Raw genomic sequence first — 19,025 nt, 5'->3', positions numbered from 1 at the left:
GTCCCAAAATTACGACAGATTCAGATTTACCGTGGTTTGGCTGTGTTAGGCCTTAACTCTTCGGAATCCGTTTGTTCTAGCTTTAATTGTTTTTAAAATAGGGAATTATTTAACTAAACTAAAAGCTTATTCTAACTAACTCTACTCCTTACATTTGTCTTGTTCACGATTTGCATATCGATTTAACTAATTTGAAGGACCAGAATTCTGTATCTACACGGCTTCAGCTATCAACCCAATCATTGACAATTGATCTGAAGCCACAAATATCCCGAATTGAACCCTATTCAAGTGGAATGAACTCTCCAATGAACCATGTGCCTACTTGTTGGTAAAGGGAATTTTAATCTGGATGACGTTGTGTAAGCGGTGCTTATCTGATGTTCACGGTTCTGGGTTCGATACCTGGCCATGCAAACGGTTTTATTTATTGCATTGAAGTAGCTAACGAGCTTGCATCCCACCTGATGGTAAGTGTTACTGACTCCCATGAATATGTTAACAAACTCAAGCAAGTGATAATTAACTTCCAATACGTACATAACTAAAAATGAGAAGTGCTTACCTGGGATTTGAACCTCGGACCCCTCGATCGAGAGGCTGAGTTTCTTAACCACTAGGCTATCACTGCTATTCACTCACATTTGTTTTATTTAAAGTATACATACCTGTGCGTATGTATTGAGTTAACGATGTCTATCACATAAACTAAAAATCGATAACCATAAAAACGTTCTTTTGTAAGTCTTCTTTATTGAATCATTATTGAATAAATCGATAAAACCGTGGAACTACGATTAAATTACGAAACGTTTCGCTTTTCGTGTGATTGTTAATACGATCAAATAATATTGCTCGTTATTGCTTTCGCTCTGATTGAATGTTGCTAATTTTGTAACGGTAAAAGGTTTTAACGTAAATTTATTTCTGCCTTAACTGTATTACCTTATACACTTATTGTTAACGTATTTGAATGTAAGGAACCCTAGTTTGGTTCAGGAGGCATACAAACCATACGTATTTATGCTTAACAGCAGTGTTAGGCGCTGCTGTGTTCCACTTTCAAAAGTGTGATGGAGACATACCTATTTTTTCGAAGCGTTCTAGCTTAGTCCTCGGGTAGCAACGCATGTAGGGCCAACTTCACGTGGAAATTTTATCTGTGGTTGACTACCACAATAACCTCTTGCCATCAGCTGAACTGCGCTGTTATGTACTGCAGATTTAATAATAAAAAAATCTGTAACAAAGAGAACATACAGATAAAAGGCGTTTATCTACATATTTGCCACCTATAGACCGATTCATAATTAGGTGTCCAAAATGTAAACAAAGAAATGTCATTGTCAAAATATGATTACAGGTATTGTAAACTCCATAGATATATTATCCTACTGATATATCTATGGTAAACCCTAACAAAGTAACAATAAACAAAAACTTTTCCAAACTCAACAAAAAACAAAACCTTAATAACTACACACAATTTAACAAACACGCTATGAAAACGAGAAAACATTCGAGTTCGACCACGATCACGAAAATGAATAACATCAACTACGAAACTTAAAAATGGCGATAAACGTCCGTTATCAATAATCGGTCTATCCAATGTTTTGCCTACCAAAGACCAAAATTTGGAAATTTCTAGTAGGTACATAGAATTCGTTAAATGTCGATCCTTAGCAGGAAATATTGGATAGATTGAATATTAATAACGAGGCGATAGGCGCCAAAAACGTATAACATGTGTCATGTTATATTGTCTAGATAACGTGTTGTAGGATAAATGGGACGCGAAAATAAGCCTCACTTTTAAATTGTACGCGTGACAGCTGCCGACATGCAGTATCCATGGTGAAAGCGTTTTATGGTGCAACAGATAACAGGAATTTTCCGACACCATCAATTCCCGGTCGAACTTTGTACAACTCAATTTGGAAATTCAATTCACGTCCTTTTATCCTAACCAATTTTTGGCTATCAATATACGAATTTGTCAATTTTTGTCTCTCTAATTTGTAAAATTTTGTCCTGTGCGTGGCAAAGATTGGTTAAAGTGAATTTATAAATGGATGTTAGTCTTCAACAAAAGAAAACATTATTAGAAATTAATTATAATTTGCTTAAACGGTGAAGGGAAACATCGTGAGGAAACCTGCATACCTGAGAAATCTTAAAAAAAAGTTATCAAAAGTATGTGAAGTCTACTAATACGCACTTGGCCAACGCGGTGGACTATGGCCTATTCCTTCTCATTCTGCGAGGAGACCCGTGCCCATCAGTGGGACAGTAATATAATGATGATGATGATGAATAGAAAAAGATCTGTGAGTGACATCAGCCCACTAGAATCTTGTGGATTACAGATGTCTATGGTTTTCTACCTGAAGCTGGTAATAGATGCGGTGTCACTCCTTAGGACTATGATGGTCATTACTCGCCTCATATGTAAGTTTGCATCCACACCTTTGAACTGAACCGTTCTGTTATTTAATTTTGGAGTTTAATATCTGAAAAAATACTGGTAACTTTTTGATGTTGATACTGTAATGAGTCTCTGATCATGATCTAAAATTTATCTACGAGTAAGTCTAAGATATCATATCTGTCTTACAAGAGAAATATACTCTCATATCGGGTCTCGTACACTCAGAAATGGGGAACTTCCATTCTGTTTTGTTTGGCATACAGATTGAGAACCATGTTTTAATATATCTACCCATGCATACATAGCAAATCTTCATAGTTTCGGATTTGACCATCTACGCATACTTGAAACATTCGCCCTGTATATAAATATCAACTGACAGATGTAAGGCCAGTAAAACTCTTTTTTTTTCGAAAAAGTCATTAGAATGAAGTGTCTAAAAATAAAAAAGTGGAACTATGGTTTCCTGGTTATTTTTCGAAAAGGATCGCATCGTATCTTACCCAATCCCTTGTGATAATATATGTATGATTTTCATGTGATCTCTGGTACACTCAGAAATTGCAAAACTCCCATTGTGTTTTGTTTGTCATACAGATTGAGAACCATGTTTGTCATATCCGCCTCGCAAGGAACCGCAAGATTAATAACTGATGCTGTAAACACTTCAATCATAGTAATGTATTGTGTACATTTATGATGAATTTGGTATTTACATAGAATAACTATATAACAGACGAAACGACTTTACAACAGCAAAAAGAGATTAAATTAATACATTGATACTGATATTGATACATATTTTCGTACAAAAACTTACATCTCGCTTCATAATGACACCATCTTTTATTTATTTTCGTTGGAAATAATTATAATTTAGAACAGCTTATTACCAATTGGTATTAAGACGTGGGCTATAACCATGTCCAGTCTATTGCCACTACATAGTTTAATGTATTTAAGGACTCATTTTTAAAGAAAGAGTGATCGATTTCAGGCATGATATTCCATCATTAACCCATTATTGTCTCACTGCTGGGCACGGGTCTTATTTGAGTGTGAGAAGGGCTTAGTAAGTAATAATGCCAGTGCCACCAAGTTACACTTAATAAATATTTAGAAATATAAAAAAATCAAGCTTATGAATGTTTCTTCCACCGTGTAAAGAAGTTTATCGATTCCTAATATACACATTATTTTGAAAACTACGTTTCCTAGATTTAAAACCGGACCTTTTTTACAATATAGGAGTAGCAGACGAGTATCAATCCACCAGAACACAGCAGCGTTTAACTGTTATGAGGCAGAAATAGGTGTGGCGGTGGTGCCGCCGGAGTCGCTACAATTACAAAGGGTGCTGCCACCTCCGCAACGAAATTTAAACCACAAGGTTTACACTTTTTAACCGACTTCAAAAGGAGGTTATATTTTACCTTGTATATTTTATATAAACAATAATTTTGCAAACATGATCCCGGTGGATCTCGTTAATGACGTCGTCGTTACGTCACAAGCAGGATGTAATGACGGGACCAGGGTGGCTCAGATTTAAGGGTTGTTAACAACATTGTGCGGTTTTGTTGTCTTTATGTAACTTTATTTCAGACGTTACAATGAATTACGGTCTTAAATTGCAAACTTTTGTGGTATTATAAATATATTTTTTAGATTGTATTCACGTACAATCCACGTACGGGCCAGAAATAATTAATACAATTGGTCTTTGATTGCATTAACGCTTTCTACACTCACAGCCCCACACTAGGATTCCCTGTGTCGTAGGTGCCATGGACACACACATAGACAAATACAAAAACACCCAGACCCAGAAACAGAAATAAAAATTCATCATTTAGATATCTGTCTGGCCGGGGATCGAACCCGGGACCCTTTGCGCGTCAGACCGTTATGGTGACCGCTCTGCCACGCGGGTCGTCAAAGTCATTAGTATCTTAGTCTTATCTATTTTGGTTTGACTATGATAAATAACTAAATTATAAAAATGATAAAAATATAAAAATTAAAAAAAATAAGAGAAATACAATGAAAATAAAAAAAAACCTAATAAAAAAAGATCTTTTCAGTTGAGGTCTTGTTTCGTCCAGAAAAATATTGTGACTGAAAGTACCTCTGTAAGCTATTACAAAATACATAGAATTATATTTCATTTAATTTCATTTCAAATTAAGATATTTCTTCTATGTTTGTGTTTTGGTATGTTTGCGTTCTTGGAACTCCCACTCTATAACGGCTACATTTTGAAAAATATGTTGAATGGAAGAAAACCATATTAATTAATTAATTACTAAGGCTTTCTTCCTCCGTCGCCCCACAATTTCATTCCGGTGACAAGTCTTCGATACTGGGATACACTGCTATATATTACTGCTATTAATTAACTTACCATAACTTATATACGTTTTCTAATTACTGTTTCACTTCTAGGCACGGTTATCCTCTCAGGATGTGAGGGTCATAGTCGTCCGTCATGGCCAAGTGCGAATTGGTGGACTTCACACACCCTTGGGACCTTTTTTTAACAAATCAGGCGTCCCGGTTTCCTAAGTACGTTTTCTTTCTCATTTAATAATAAGCACATAACTTTAAAAATGTGAGGTACTTGGGATTCGAACCTCGAAACCCTCCACTCCGAGTTTTTTAACTACTAGCCTTATAACTGCTTATTGCATAATAGTTAGGTATACATAGATTTGTGTCAAACCAAAATGTTCTCAAAACTCTCAAAAACTCTTCAAGAAGCCGTTTTTAAAACATTTCACTCCCTTCATCCTTACGCTACATCCTAAGTCTTATTCATTACGGGTCTATCGCAGATAAAACATTGATACGCTATTAAATAAGCGAAGCCTATATCAATCCACATCAGTATTCAACAAGCCAACATTCCCAAGCGCTCAGTGCGAGTGTTGGCAAGAATGAGCTTCAACCGGAATGCCTTTCCGATATCGAAACTGCCTGTAACCGTTGATGAATTTAATGAAGTGGCTCTTTGGGAACACCGATACGATTTCAGTTTACCTTGTGTAGAAAAGGTATGGTATAAATCGTGGGAATTATGCAGGATGTCTGATTAAATAGTGATGTTTAGGGTCATTTGGAACTGTTCCCGAAGATGATTTTTAAATGAATTTGATCACAGACATTTACTTTACGTCTTTCCTATTATGCTTTCCATTTTCGGAGAAAGAAATTATCACTGGAACCTAAGGAATATTTCGAGAGTTACTTTTGTGGTTTGATATTTTACATAATCTTAAAAACATAACAAAGTTACAAAGTCAAGTTATCTGCACTTGACCTGCATATGACCAGATCTTTTAGTACTAAGAGGAATCCAGTAATAGCACCATAAACTTTAACGATTTTTTCTTAAGAAACTTTCGCAGCGCTAACGAAGTGGCCTATTGCGCGCAGTGAAAAGGCAATTCGGTTAAAATTAGAGTCGCGATCATAAACTGGCTCGTAAATATGGAACGTTTTGTGGAAACAGTGGTCGCAATCGAATACGTCGATAAGGAACAAAGAGCCGTGTTCCAATGAGACTGGCCTTTTGTTGTCTTATTTATACAGCGATGTCATAAATTGCTGAGGAATGCTGATAAGGATGTTATCTTGTTGCTCCTTGGGCTAAAATATTATTGTTTTTTGTATTGGAAGAAGCAAACGAGCGAGCAGCGCTTTTTACTGCAAAAGGGTTAGTTACTACTTTTTTCGAGCGTATATACGTATGTACGAGTACAAATGAATGTCTCATTCTGTGGCACGCCCAAACGGCTTACAGAATTTTAACAAATGAGGTGTCGTTGGATTCGTCTTACATTTTAGGAGTGAATATAGCCTATATTACGCCCCTTTTCAGTTTATTTTTTTAACCAATCGTCACATCGGTTTATTTTGTTTTATTTTAGTATAGTTATTATTATAAGTAAATAAGCTGCGGACAGTAATACAGGAGTTTAAGCGCGGCATTCTACTTTATGGCTTAAATAAATATATCATACCCTGTTGCATTTGATACAAATTATTATTTACAACCTTCGTTATCTCATATTCTATATAATGGCTGACCTTTCCTTAAGGAAACTAATGATTACTTCATAATACAATTATAAGGAAAGTTAACAATAATTAACCGCATTCCCGACGGAGAGAGGTTCTCAATCAATTAATTCATATTTAATTTATTTAAGTCTGGGTCAATTTTGATAAAATAGAAAATCGTAATCAATTATGACGAAGATGCGAAAAATAAACAATGAAATAATCAAATTTAGTTTCTAATAAACAAAAGCAATATGTAAATGAGATTACGGGATTTGAGAAGCGCCGGAATCAAATAGAATAACGGACTGTTGATGGCTGAAAGGTCGTTGTCTTACTATTAATTATATAGTTATGTCTCAACTAGCTAAAGAACCATTTAAGTCAGTTATAACTTACTTTTGATCTTACGATACGAATTCGAATTTAAAACCAACATAATATTTTGTAATCAATATGACATCTTTAAAGTTAAGAGATCTTTCTATCGTACCTAAATTACGAATGCTCATGTAAATGCTATGCTCATGTAAATTCTTTAACTAATTCTAAATTACAATTACTTAATTTACAATGTTAATTCTATTTAGTGTAGTCTAAAAAATCTAAATTTTCAATTTACATAAGCATAGAGTATACCCAATCTCATGAACAAATTTGACGTCGAATGAGCCAATATGTGAATGAGATCCCGGGATTTGCGAGGCGGCGCACATCAAACGGAATAACGCACTTGTCGGCTTAGAACCCGCGTTGAGTCACACTTGCTTTATATATTTTACCTAGAACCCTACGTTTTTAATATGTGCCTAACTTATCAAAATCTAACAAGGATTTTAACATGAGTAAATTTTTATTGGAGCGATCACCGTCCGCTCTGACGCCTTGAGGATCCCGGGTTCGATCCCCTGCCAGACAGATGTTTAAAATATGAATTTAGATATCTGTTATGGGTCTGGGTGTTTGTGTGTGTTCTTTGTGTGTGTCCATGGCAGCCATGACACAGGTAATAGTATAGGGCTTTGAGTGTCGACATCGTCTTTTTTGTGTATTTTGAGTATATTATAATGTAATGTTAAATATACTTCGTGTCATGTTTATTAAATTTCAATGGCTCTTCATATTTCATTTAAGGTAAAAGGAGATTATATAAATTCCTGCGAAGTAAAATATTTTTGGGTGAAAGTCTCTTGAGTACAGTTATTTCAAAGTTAAATTTCAAATGAAACAAAATAAAAATAAGGCTTTATAGTATAGTATAGTGTTTAAACTCGGGAATTTTAAAAATCAGGAATTTCTGATAGAAATTTTGATTTGATACGAAGGTTTACATTTGTAGCGTAAGGAGTGAATATGTAAACGAGATGTAGAGATTTGCGACACGGAATCGAATCCGGGGATCAAACCGAATAACGTTCAGTTGACAGTTTCATGTTGGCACTGATCCGCATCTTCATTGGATGTTTTATCTCCGTTGTATTATCTTTTTTGGTTACAAGGGGAGGATTCTAAAAGATATCCAATGTTTTAGGGCGTTTTATTACCTTATAGGATGTGTAGTGGTGTTTGTTGGAAATGATACTCCGAAGCTATTTACACGACTCACTATATTATAGATTTATATATATACAATTAACAAACGAAAGTAAGCGAACAATAATGAAAGATTTAAACATAAAATATTAATTTTCGTATCAACACAATTGACATGACATCCTAACTGTCTTTTCTTATTTTTCCTCTAAAATATTAGGTTTTCTATACAGAGATATAAGGAGGTTTGTAGGTAACACTCTACAGTACTCCCCCACCGAGATCGCTACTGCGATCGATAATAATCTGGGAATGTAACTTTTCTTCCGCTTCTTGTTCTCTTGACTTCTGGAGCTGGTTGAGCAGGTTCAGCAGGCAGTACATCTGCTTCACGCATCAGATAGGCTGGTTTGAGTCGATCAATCGAGACTGTAACTGTCTTTCTTGACATAATAATTTTGAAATATTTAGAGTTGCGCTCGACGACTTTATGTGGACCTGAGTAAGGCGGTTCCAGCGGTCTTCGAACATGGTCCTGCCGCAGGAAGACGTGTGATGAGTCTTTCAAGTCACGTGGGATGTAGAACGGACTATTCCTGTGCCAAGATGCTGGTTTTGGTGTGAGATTGGCTAGGCTAGTGCGCAGACGAGTTACTAGAGTAGTGATGTCTCCAGTGGTGTGGTCATTGGATGGAGCTATGAACTGACCTGGAAGGCGAAGAGGTTCGCCATAAACCAGCTCTGCTGAAGATGTCTGTAGGTCTTCTTTCCATGCACTTCGTATGCCGAGTAACACGAAGGGAAGAACCTCAGTCCAGTTGGAAGAGTTGTGGCACATAATCGCAGCTTTTAATTGGCGATGCAGACGTTCGATCATACCATTGGCTGATGGATGATATGCGGTCGTTCTGAAATGTTTAGCTCCAACCATGGATGAAAGTGCATTGAATAGATGGGACTCGAACTGTCGACCTCTGTCTGTGGTGATTTTTAGTGGACATCCAAATCGGGCAAACCAACCAGACACAAGGGCGGATGCGCAGGTCTCAGCGGTAATGTTTTTGAGCGGGATAGCCTCAGGCCATCGCGTGAACCTGTCGATGACGGTGAGACAGTATGTGAAATCAGATGAAGGTGGTAGTGGACCGACGATGTCAAGGTGAATATGAGAGAACCTTGAAGTAGGGGTAATGATAGAGGAAAGAGGAGATGAGGTATGGCGGTAAACTTTACTGCGTTGGCAGTGTAGACATTCACGTGACCACTCTCTACAAGTTTTGCGAATCCCTGGCCAGACAAATCTTTGTGTTACCAGTCGCACTGTAGCTGCTGCTCCTGGGTGACTCAGACTGTGTAGGGAGTCAAAGACTTGTCGGCGAAAGGTAGGTGTTACGAATGGACGTGGTAATGTTGTTGAAGTGTCACAGTAAAGTGTTCGACGCGACTGGGGGATCTGCACCTTCTCAAGTCGCAAAGATGACCCATGTTGAAGCAGGTCTTGCAGTTCAGGGTCAGTTTCCTGAGATCGTGCAAGCTCCTCATAATCAATAGATGAGCCAATTTCCTCTACTCTGGATAGTGTATCGGCCACAACATTGTCACGACCTGGTATAAATTTAATGTTAGTCGTAAATTGGGAGATAAAGTCAAGGTATCGAAATTGTCTTGGTGAACATTTATCTCTATTTAAGGAAAATGCAAACGTCAAGGGTTTGTGATCGGTGTAAATAACAAAGTGTCTTGCTTCTATCATATGACGGAAATACTTGATTGCCTCATATATGGCTAATAATTCGCGGTCATATGGACTATACTTCTTTTGCGATGGTGTTAGTTTGTGAGAGAAGAAAGCAAGTGGTTCCCAATCTTTGTTTTTCCTTTGTTGCAAAACAGCGCCTATGCCTGAGTCAGAAGCGTCAGTTGTAATGGCTAGTTCAGCAGAAGGGTCTGGGTGTGCTAATTGCGTAGCTTGGACAAGCGAATCCTTACAACGCTGAAATGCTTCAGTCATCTCGGGCGTCATATGGACTGGATGGGCACCTTTAATCTTCGGACCAGCTAGCGCTGAGGTGAGTGGTGCCTGGATCTGAGCTGCATTAGGAATGAATCGGCGATAAAAATTAATCATGCCGAGAAAACGGCGAAGCTCCTTAACCGTCTTAGGTGCAGTAAAGTCTTGGATGGCTTGGAATTTGGTTGGCATAGGTCTGGTTCCATCTGCTGAGACTAGATATCCAAGAAATTGCACCTCAGATTTTCCAAATGTGCACTTCGCAGAGTTGATAAGCACACTGTACTCCTTGAGACGATGTAAAAGCTGGCGTAGATGACTTTTGTGCTGCTCTTCAGAAGATGAAAAAATCAAAATATCATCTAAGTAACCATAACAGAAGTCAAAATCGCGTAAAACCTCGTCCATGAATCGCTGAAAAGTTTGTGCAGCATTTCTTAGTCCAAAAGTCATGAACGGGAATTCATATAAGCCAAAGGGAGTTGTTATGGCTGTTTTGGGAATATCATCTGGGTTGACAGGTATCTGATTGTAGGCTTTTACTAAATCTATAGTGGAGAAAATGGTGCATCCAGACAATTGATATGAAAAATCTTGAATGTGGCGGATGGGATACCTGTCAGGTATGGTGCGGGCGTTAAGAGCTCTATAATCACCGCAAGGTCTCCATCCGTCATCCTTCTTCTTAACCAGGTGCAGGGCTGAGGACCAAGGGCTTTCTGAAGGGCGAGCAGTACGGGAAGAAATCATACCCTCGAATTCTTGTTTAGCAGCTTTGAGACGGACTGGGTCCAAACGTCGTGGTCTGCTGGTGACAGGAGGTCCAGGTGTGGTTCTGATGTGGTGCACTGTGTTGTGTTTGGGTGCTGTTACCATACCCATAGGACGAGTTACCTCTGGGAACTCACGCAGGATCTCGTGATATTGGGTGTCTCCAGCTACTGCTTTAACTGACACGACGTCCTCAGGAATCTTCATGCATAGGGTAGACACAGTGAGAGTGGTAGTGTTATCTATAAGTCTCCGATTTTTGCAATCCACAAGAAAATTATAATGAGTTAGAAAATCTACTCCGATTATTGGTTTTGTAACATCGGCTATCGTAAATTTCCATTTGAAAGAACGCCTGAGTCCAAGGTTCAAATCCAGGTGGATGGGACCATATGTATGAATCACGGAACCATTGGCTGCTACAAGGTCAAAGCTAGATTTGGTACAGGGCACCTTGCAAGCTGAACGCGGGAAAACACACAGGTCTGAACCAGTATCCACTAAGAATAGCATTTTCGTGTAGCGATCAGTAATAAAAAGGCGGCCTGTAGATGAAGGGCAGTGGTTGGCCGCTAATTCCGGCTGCCCAGTGAGTTTTCCGAGTCAACGAAACTGCAAGGCTTGACGCATTTCTTCGCACGTAACCCGTAAGTGAAGTGGTACCAGCAGTGCGGATGGTTAGATGGCGGTTGCGCTGATCGCGAGTGACTACGGGAGCGATGTCTGTATCTAGGACGTGAACGCGACCGATTCCGCGGCATCCGACTAGTCTTGAGTTCTGCCACTTCGCTAGTAAGTTCGCTTATTTGTTTTGCCATAAGGTTCAGAGTAGCTTCAATTGATTTGCAAGAGGATGTTGATGTCGATGAAGAAGATGCTACTTGCAAATTAGGTGGTACAATTTCTAAAATTTGATCGGCGAGATCAGCAACTTTTGATAAAGGCATATCCGGATGCGAAGCTATCAGTGTTTGAATATAATGCGGCAGCCGACCAGACCATAGAGTTCTCATAAATTCGTCCGGCATAGACGAACCCGCGAGGCTTTGCAAGTGTCGCAAAAATTGTGACGGCTTACGATCGCCTATTTCTTCGTGCATAAGAAGTTGTTGCACTTTTTTATTCTTGGACATGGAAAGACGTCTAATTAGCTCACCTTTCAACTTTTCATACTTGCCCGAATCGGGGGGTCTGGAAATTATGTCCTTTACCTCTGCAGCATATTGATGTTCAAGCTGAGACGTCACATAATAGAACCTTGTGGAATCGCTGGTAATGTTGGCCAAAGCAAATTGTCCTTCAATTTGATCGAACCAAAGGCTGGGGTCGTTGGGCCAAAACGGCGGAATTCTCACGCCAACTCGATCAACAGCTCGCGTTTCCAAAGGTATCGCGTCTTCGTACTTCTCCATCTTCTTAAATGACGTGTTTTAGTCGGTGGTCACCAATATAGGATGTGTAGTGGTGTTTGTTGGAAATGATACTCCGAAGCTATTTACACGACTCACTATATTATAGATTTATATATATACAATTAACAAACGAAAGTAAGCGAACAATAATGAAAGATTTAAACATAAAATATTAATTTTCGTATCAACACAATTGACATGACATCCTAACTGTCTTTTCTTATTTTTCCTCTAAAATATTAGGTTTTCTATACAGAGATATAAGGAGGTTTGTAGGTAACACTCTACAACCTTACCGGAGCCATTATCTTAGCCTTACAAATTAAACGAAATAAAAATAAGGCTTATAAGTAGTACAATCTAGATTTCTATACTCGGGAATTTTAGCAATCAGGAATTTTAGAAATACCTTTTATTTTGATATTTATTGCAATTATAGAAAAAATATTTATTATAATGTTACAAGAATGATTCATATAGCAACAGCCAGCCATTGATCAATCAATCAAACCATCAATCATTACTCTTTTAGCAATCATGTTTAGATTTAGAATATCGTTGAACCTTTTACACAAACATCCCGTATTATCAAGATGAATAGGTAAAGAACCGAGGGATGAAATTCCCGGTTCAAGCTCCGGGGTCACTCATTAAAAAATGGGAATTTTGCCCGCAGCTGTTTTCGATAATCAATCAATTTTGTTTTCAGCGAATGCGCACAATCATTCGCGCATAATTGACGGTCTTTCAGGATATTCAGGAACAAAACGCTATTCATACATTGATTACGGAATTTTAAAGCTGAAAAGCTATTCAGCGGGAATTGAATAAATGTTACACTGAAAAATATTCGTTCGAAATATGAAATTTGAAATAAACATCAGAACCCGTTGGCGCAACCTTTGTTTGGGTCTATTAAAATTAATTGAGCAGAAGAAAGAAATACAATGAAGGTGACAGGCTAACATTGTAGTCCTTGGGGAACTGGGAATAATTTAAAAGTAAAACGAGAACTCGTTGGAGCGAAGTCGACCAAGTATTTTTGCCCGCGACCTAAAAACGAAAATTGAGGTTTCCTAAATTGGAACGTTAAATGGTTATGTATCTTATCAGTCTTGTGAATGATAATAAATTTAGTTTTGAAAAATGTGTTCTTCATTAGTTACAAGTAGATCGTGCAAGATTAGAGGCAGGATCGTGGGGTATAAGAATTTTGTTTTAACTCTTGTACGGCCCTTCATATTCAAGATAACAAGCGAAATTACATAGACTTATTAGGAAGATTTGATTCGTAATGACCGTATGTCATCTTGATCTTTCGACATATTTTAACAGATATTGAAATCAACGCCATCCCCAGGAGGAAGCAACAAAAATATAAAGTGAACATAAAAAAGTGACTCAAGCACCGCCATACTTACTTTTACTTAACTGTGTACGAATGAATCAAGTTTCGATTGTTAACCAAATATATAATCATTATTATAGTAATGTATTTGTTTGTAAAGCAATCTGTATGAATGGAAAGCCTGAACTTTTGAAGGTTTGACACTTACAGAACGCATACTTAGTCCCTGAGGGTAGCTACCAATTTGTGGCCGACCAAGGTAGGAACAATTCTATTTGGGGATAATTACAGAACTCCAAGCGCAGCAAATCACTTACCACTGGAAGAAATATTCGCTACTTTAGCAGTGATAGCGTAGTGGTTGAAAAGCCTCTCGGTAGAGGTCCGAGGTTCAAATCCCATACACCTGAGATTTGTGCATATTAGAAATTAATTATTACTTAACGATGAAGGAAAAATAGCGTAAGGAGACATACCTGAGAGGTTTTAAAAAAGGTTTTTAAGTATGTGAAATCTACCAATACGCACTTAGCCGGTGAACTATGGCCTAATCTGTCACACTTTGAGGAGACCCGTGCCCAGCAATGAGACAGTAATGGGTCAACGACAATTTACTATTTCATTTTCAAAAACGTTAATGAGTTAATGGGAATTTCCTAATGACGTAGATAGGATTTATAGTAGAGCGTAGGTGAAGCGAGATACGCAGTGAGTATCGAGTTTCTGCAATGTGACACCGAGGTCGGCCATAATGAACTCGGTAACTAGCCCACTTAGATACAAATAACGTTATGTTATGAGCAAAGATTTCAAGTAACACACTTAATAATGCTGTTATAACTAATACATATGATGGTACCTTAAACAGCTGTTTTAAGACAGGAATAAACTTTATTACTGGTTTGAGTAAGCAGTGATAGCCCAGTGGTTAAGAAACTCGGCCTCTCGATCGAAGGGTCCGAGGTTCAAATCCCAGGCACCTCTGATTTTTAAAAGTTATGTGCGTATTAGAAATTAATTATCACTTGCTAAACAGTGAAGGAAAACATCGTGAGGAAACCTGCATACTGAGAGATTTATAAAAAAAAATCTCAAAGGTATGTGAAGTCTACCAATACGCACTGTGCCAGCGCGGTGGACTATGGCCTAATCCTTGGCATTCTGAGAGGAGACCCGTGCCCAACAGTGGGGCAGTAATGGGTTGTTGATGACTGGTTTGAGAATGTGGTAAAAAAGACATATTTACCGAAAGTGTTCCAAATCAGTCCTCAGGAGTAGCAAGGTATCCCCAATCTCAGGTAGGAATCTAATCTTATCTGAGATGCATAACACATGTCCCTGAGCTGCAGTAGCCTCATAGCATGAGGTGGGCTGCATGCTCATTTGCTAATTCATTATTATAAAAAAGGTATTTTGACAAACCTTTGAAAAGTTTTTTTTTTACGAAACTTTGCCATGTAAGATTTTCACGGTGTTTTTCTTTACCGTTAAAGTTACTGTTATAATTAATTTGTAATAGGTATGCATAATTACTTTTTAGACCTTTCGTGTAGAGTCGCACGATATAACTAGCTTCAACGCCGTAAATCATTTTGAAATACACATTTCGTTATATATCACAATCAGTATAATAAATGCTTTCTTGGCAGTTCATATTTTGCTTTTTCACTTATCCATTATTTTTTCCTTAAAAATGGATTTGGATGTCTACTTCTGACATATTTTAATTTATTGTTGGCTATAGTCCAGTAAGGATAATTTTCACGTCCGAATATAAATTAGCGATACAATTTTGTATTACTGTCTTTATGCTAACACAAGGAAACCCTGCATGTAGCTGGAAAATGCATACGTAATTGTTTGTATTAGACTTCAAGGAATGTCCTATTACCAGCGAGTAAGCGGGAAATATTTTAAAGGTGGTAGAACCCTTTGTGGTTCGACTCCGGCGGCACCACCGCCACACCTATTTCTGCCTAATAACATCAGTGTTAAGCGCTGCTGTGTTCCGTTTTGAAGGGTGTGGTAAGGGAGATATACTTTTCCGAGGCATTCCAGCTTAGTCCTCAGGGGTAGCAGCGCATCTGTGGCCGACCTCAGGTAGGTATATCTAATCCTATCTGGGGTTGATTACAGATGTCCATGGGCGGCAGTAGCCACTTACCATCAGGTGGACTGCATGCTCGTCTGCTACTCCTATATTATAAAAAAAATGTAATGTAATGTAATGGGTTGACTTGAAATTTTTATACAACTTTCCACCATTTTCTATCACTTTCTACCACTAATAGAAATTATTTTGTTCATTATGAAATACGCACCATCCACAACATAAATGTTTTTAAAAGTAAAACTATATAGCTACCTCGTCGATATTGTTACTATTCGTATAACATTAATGAATTCCTAAATAATATATTTACTCTTTGACGTGAATGTTAATTATGTAATGTGAAATAATGTAATGTAACGTAATATAATCTAATGTATTAAATTAGAAGAATAGAGAATTAGAATTTATCAAAAATGATTATGTCAAATTTGCATATCCCAAGGAGTCAGAATTAAATTTACATCGTGAATTATTATGCAAATAAACGATTTGATTTGATTAAATTATTATTTCAGTTTTCTCTAATAACTGTTTGCCAGCAAACAAAATATTACATTACTTTCCGGTTTTCCTAATTTACAATTATACATATAAGAGTTTATAGATATATTTTTCATTCCGAAGTCCCCAAAGTTATGGTGGAGCAAACATAAAAGTAATATACAAACGGTTCCGGGTTCAATCCCCAAAAATGCAGGCCTAAATGATAAAAAGTACTGTACCTATACCATGAGTTTTCAAAACATCCTACAATTATAAGTTACGTTTACTCAATCCATTATTCTGTTCCGTTTGCTTCAGTAGACTGAGTAATCGTGACAATAATTAAGTGCTCAAGTATTTTTGTCTGCCTCACATGTTCACAAAAAAGAGAGAAAAAACATAAAGCGCCATTTTGTCAATTTATACATTTAATGTTAAGTTACTGGCACTATAGTTCTGATACAATCCGCTAGGGGCGCTGATTGGAATTTGTATTGGCAAATACGTAAATCAATACAAAAACAGTCATATTTGTCAAAATGTAAAAACTCATGGTAAGGGTACTGGATCTGGTTCAGTTCCGTTCACGACATCAATAGTTCTTAATGTAGCAAACATTAACGTTATTTTATTTCGAATTAATAAAGAACTTTTATCGCTTTCTCGTTGATCGCACAACAAGTACCTAACAAGGAAATTGCAGTACACGAACATACCTGCCTCGAATACTTAGCCACCGCACGTTTCCCAAACTAGTTGGCAAGATTAAGCTCCCTAAATTGCTAAGCAGTTTTGTTTAGTCTCGGGAATTCCTAACTTCAGCCAGATACTGGTATTGTTTGCTGCTTTGTGCTTGGTTGTTGCTTGAGGAATTGAATTAAATTGTCGTTGAACCATTATTGTTCCGTCGGGCACTGATCTCTTATCAGAGTTAAGAGTTAAGCCATAGTCCACCGCGCTGGCGAAGTGCAACTTGGTAGAGTTCTCTCACCTTTGAGAATTTGGGATTTGAAATTCGGAAACCCCGGTCAAGAGACGAGTTTCAAGCACTAAGCTATCACTGTTTATAAAATATAAAATATGACGTATTAATAGGGCTGTTTCTACGAAAATCATGTCTCAAGTATCATTTAAGAATCATATCTGTTGTTGCAACAATTTTATATGACCTATCGCTACCTCGCTACAACTAGAGCATGCCTAAAAGACAATCCAATTTGCTCCAATGTGGATCTATGAAAAGTGTTCGAAAATAGCCCAATTAGGCGTTAGCCTAATTGGGCTATTTTCGAACACTTTTCCGTCAGAAGATTTTCGTCATTTATTATAATGGCTTGTTCATAATGGCCAGCCTACTGTATTTGGCAAACTAATTCGTATGTCGAAGGTGACCGAAGGTGATCGGTGATGAAAACACCGAGCAGAGTCAGCTCGGTGTTTTCATCAAGTCGACTGCTTACGACGAGTGACTTCAATTTACCGAGAGTGCTTTACACTGGCGTCTCAGGAAAGTTCGATCGACAATCGCTTACTAAGGGCTTAAATATTCAACGGACGTCGATTACGAAATCAGGTGTCAATCAACTAAAGTGTAAATGAGCCCTTACACTGATTTATATTTAAATATAACGGTTGTTAATAAAACTATTTTATCACCGGATCGTGATTAACACAATGCATCCATTATTTTAATATATTCAGCTGCGAACACAATTTTAGTTGTTATTCCGTGTTTTGCAACTATTTCCAATTCATTGTATCATTGTTCCGATCTAATTAGCATATTGATGTCGGAATTAAAATATTAAATTGATACGTTTAACTGTTTAATGTAATTAATTGCTTGTTATAGCGTGAATAGTAATGGTACGAACGCATGAGCGACTTATGAACTTCATAGTGACACGCAGAGGGTTGTTGGTTCGATTCCTGGTCAAACACATTTTCTTTTATTGAGAAGGTACATGTATTTTTGTGCTCGTCTTTGTGTGAATATGACACAAACAATATGGAATTCTAATGTGAAGCTATAAGTATGGAAAATATTATTCTCATATTTTTCGAACTTTTCCACTGAAATGTGAGTTATTTTTATGCCAAAAAGGACATAAAATTAATATAGAAACTTACGGATTCTATAGACACACACAAGTTAAAGTACATAAAGAGTTCATAAGGTACTCAAAACTGAACAAAAAATTAATATTTTATAAATATGTCGCGTGACTACTTGGTGCAAAGAATAATTAAAAATAATTCAATTCAATAATGCTTCGTTCACTAAAAATAAAAAAAATAATAATAAGCATGAATTTTACTCATTTTCTCATGCCAAAATGTTGCCATTCCGCTACCACATACCATCAAAGTAGTTACAACACTACAAACATTTATCCCAGTAAATAGTGACCACTTATCACCCGCCACCGAAATCCTGAATAAAGATCGTGAAAATTCACAAGATAAAACTATGTAGCGAAAAATTCTTCACCCTAATTGGAAGGGCACGAGTGGATTAGGGGTTTAGTGTTTCAAATGGTGAGATTAGGGCACGATTACTCACTGGTTATTCATCCAGCCGTCAGCTTCAGGTATGAAAAATGCTGAAGATATTTTTCTTAGAAACAATCATCTCTTTTTCATACATAATCCGTATAAAAATGGCGTGCGATTTGATGTCAGTGAAGCGTGGGTGATACTTGAAAAATTTTGAAAAAATAATGAGAATTAGTCATCGTTGATTATGTGATTGTGCATTAAAAATATCTTAAAGGTATGTGAAGTCTACCATTTAGCCCTTATCATCATTATCCCATTATTGTCCCACTGCTGGGCACGGGTCTCCTCTCTGATTGAGAAGG

At 37.4% G+C, this 19,025-nt stretch overlaps 2 protein-coding genes across 3 annotated transcripts in view; one reads left to right on the top strand and one right to left on the bottom strand.

The window, feature by feature from the left end:
- The window catches only part of kek5 (leucine-rich repeat, immunoglobulin-like domain-containing kekkon 5 protein), a 244,396-nt gene that overhangs the window by 192,100 nt on the left and 33,271 nt on the right, over positions 1 to 19,025 (top strand). The gene's annotated exons all lie outside the window — the stretch shown is intronic.
- Positions 11,381 to 12,220, bottom strand: LOC140754549 (uncharacterized). Its single transcript, XM_073089591.1, has one exon. The coding sequence runs from the start codon at positions 12,218 to 12,220 to the stop codon at positions 11,381 to 11,383; it is 840 nt and encodes a 279-aa protein (XP_072945692.1).

Source organism: Epargyreus clarus, unplaced genomic scaffold (assembly GCF_041222505.1).
Source record: "Epargyreus clarus isolate Ecla_fem2 unplaced genomic scaffold, WU_Ecla_fem_2.2 ptg000029l, whole genome shotgun sequence".
Taxonomy (NCBI): Eukaryota; Metazoa; Arthropoda; class Insecta; order Lepidoptera; family Hesperiidae; genus Epargyreus; species Epargyreus clarus.
The sequence above is the reverse complement of the archived record's forward strand: the minus strand, read 5'-3'. Positions and strand labels throughout refer to the sequence as shown.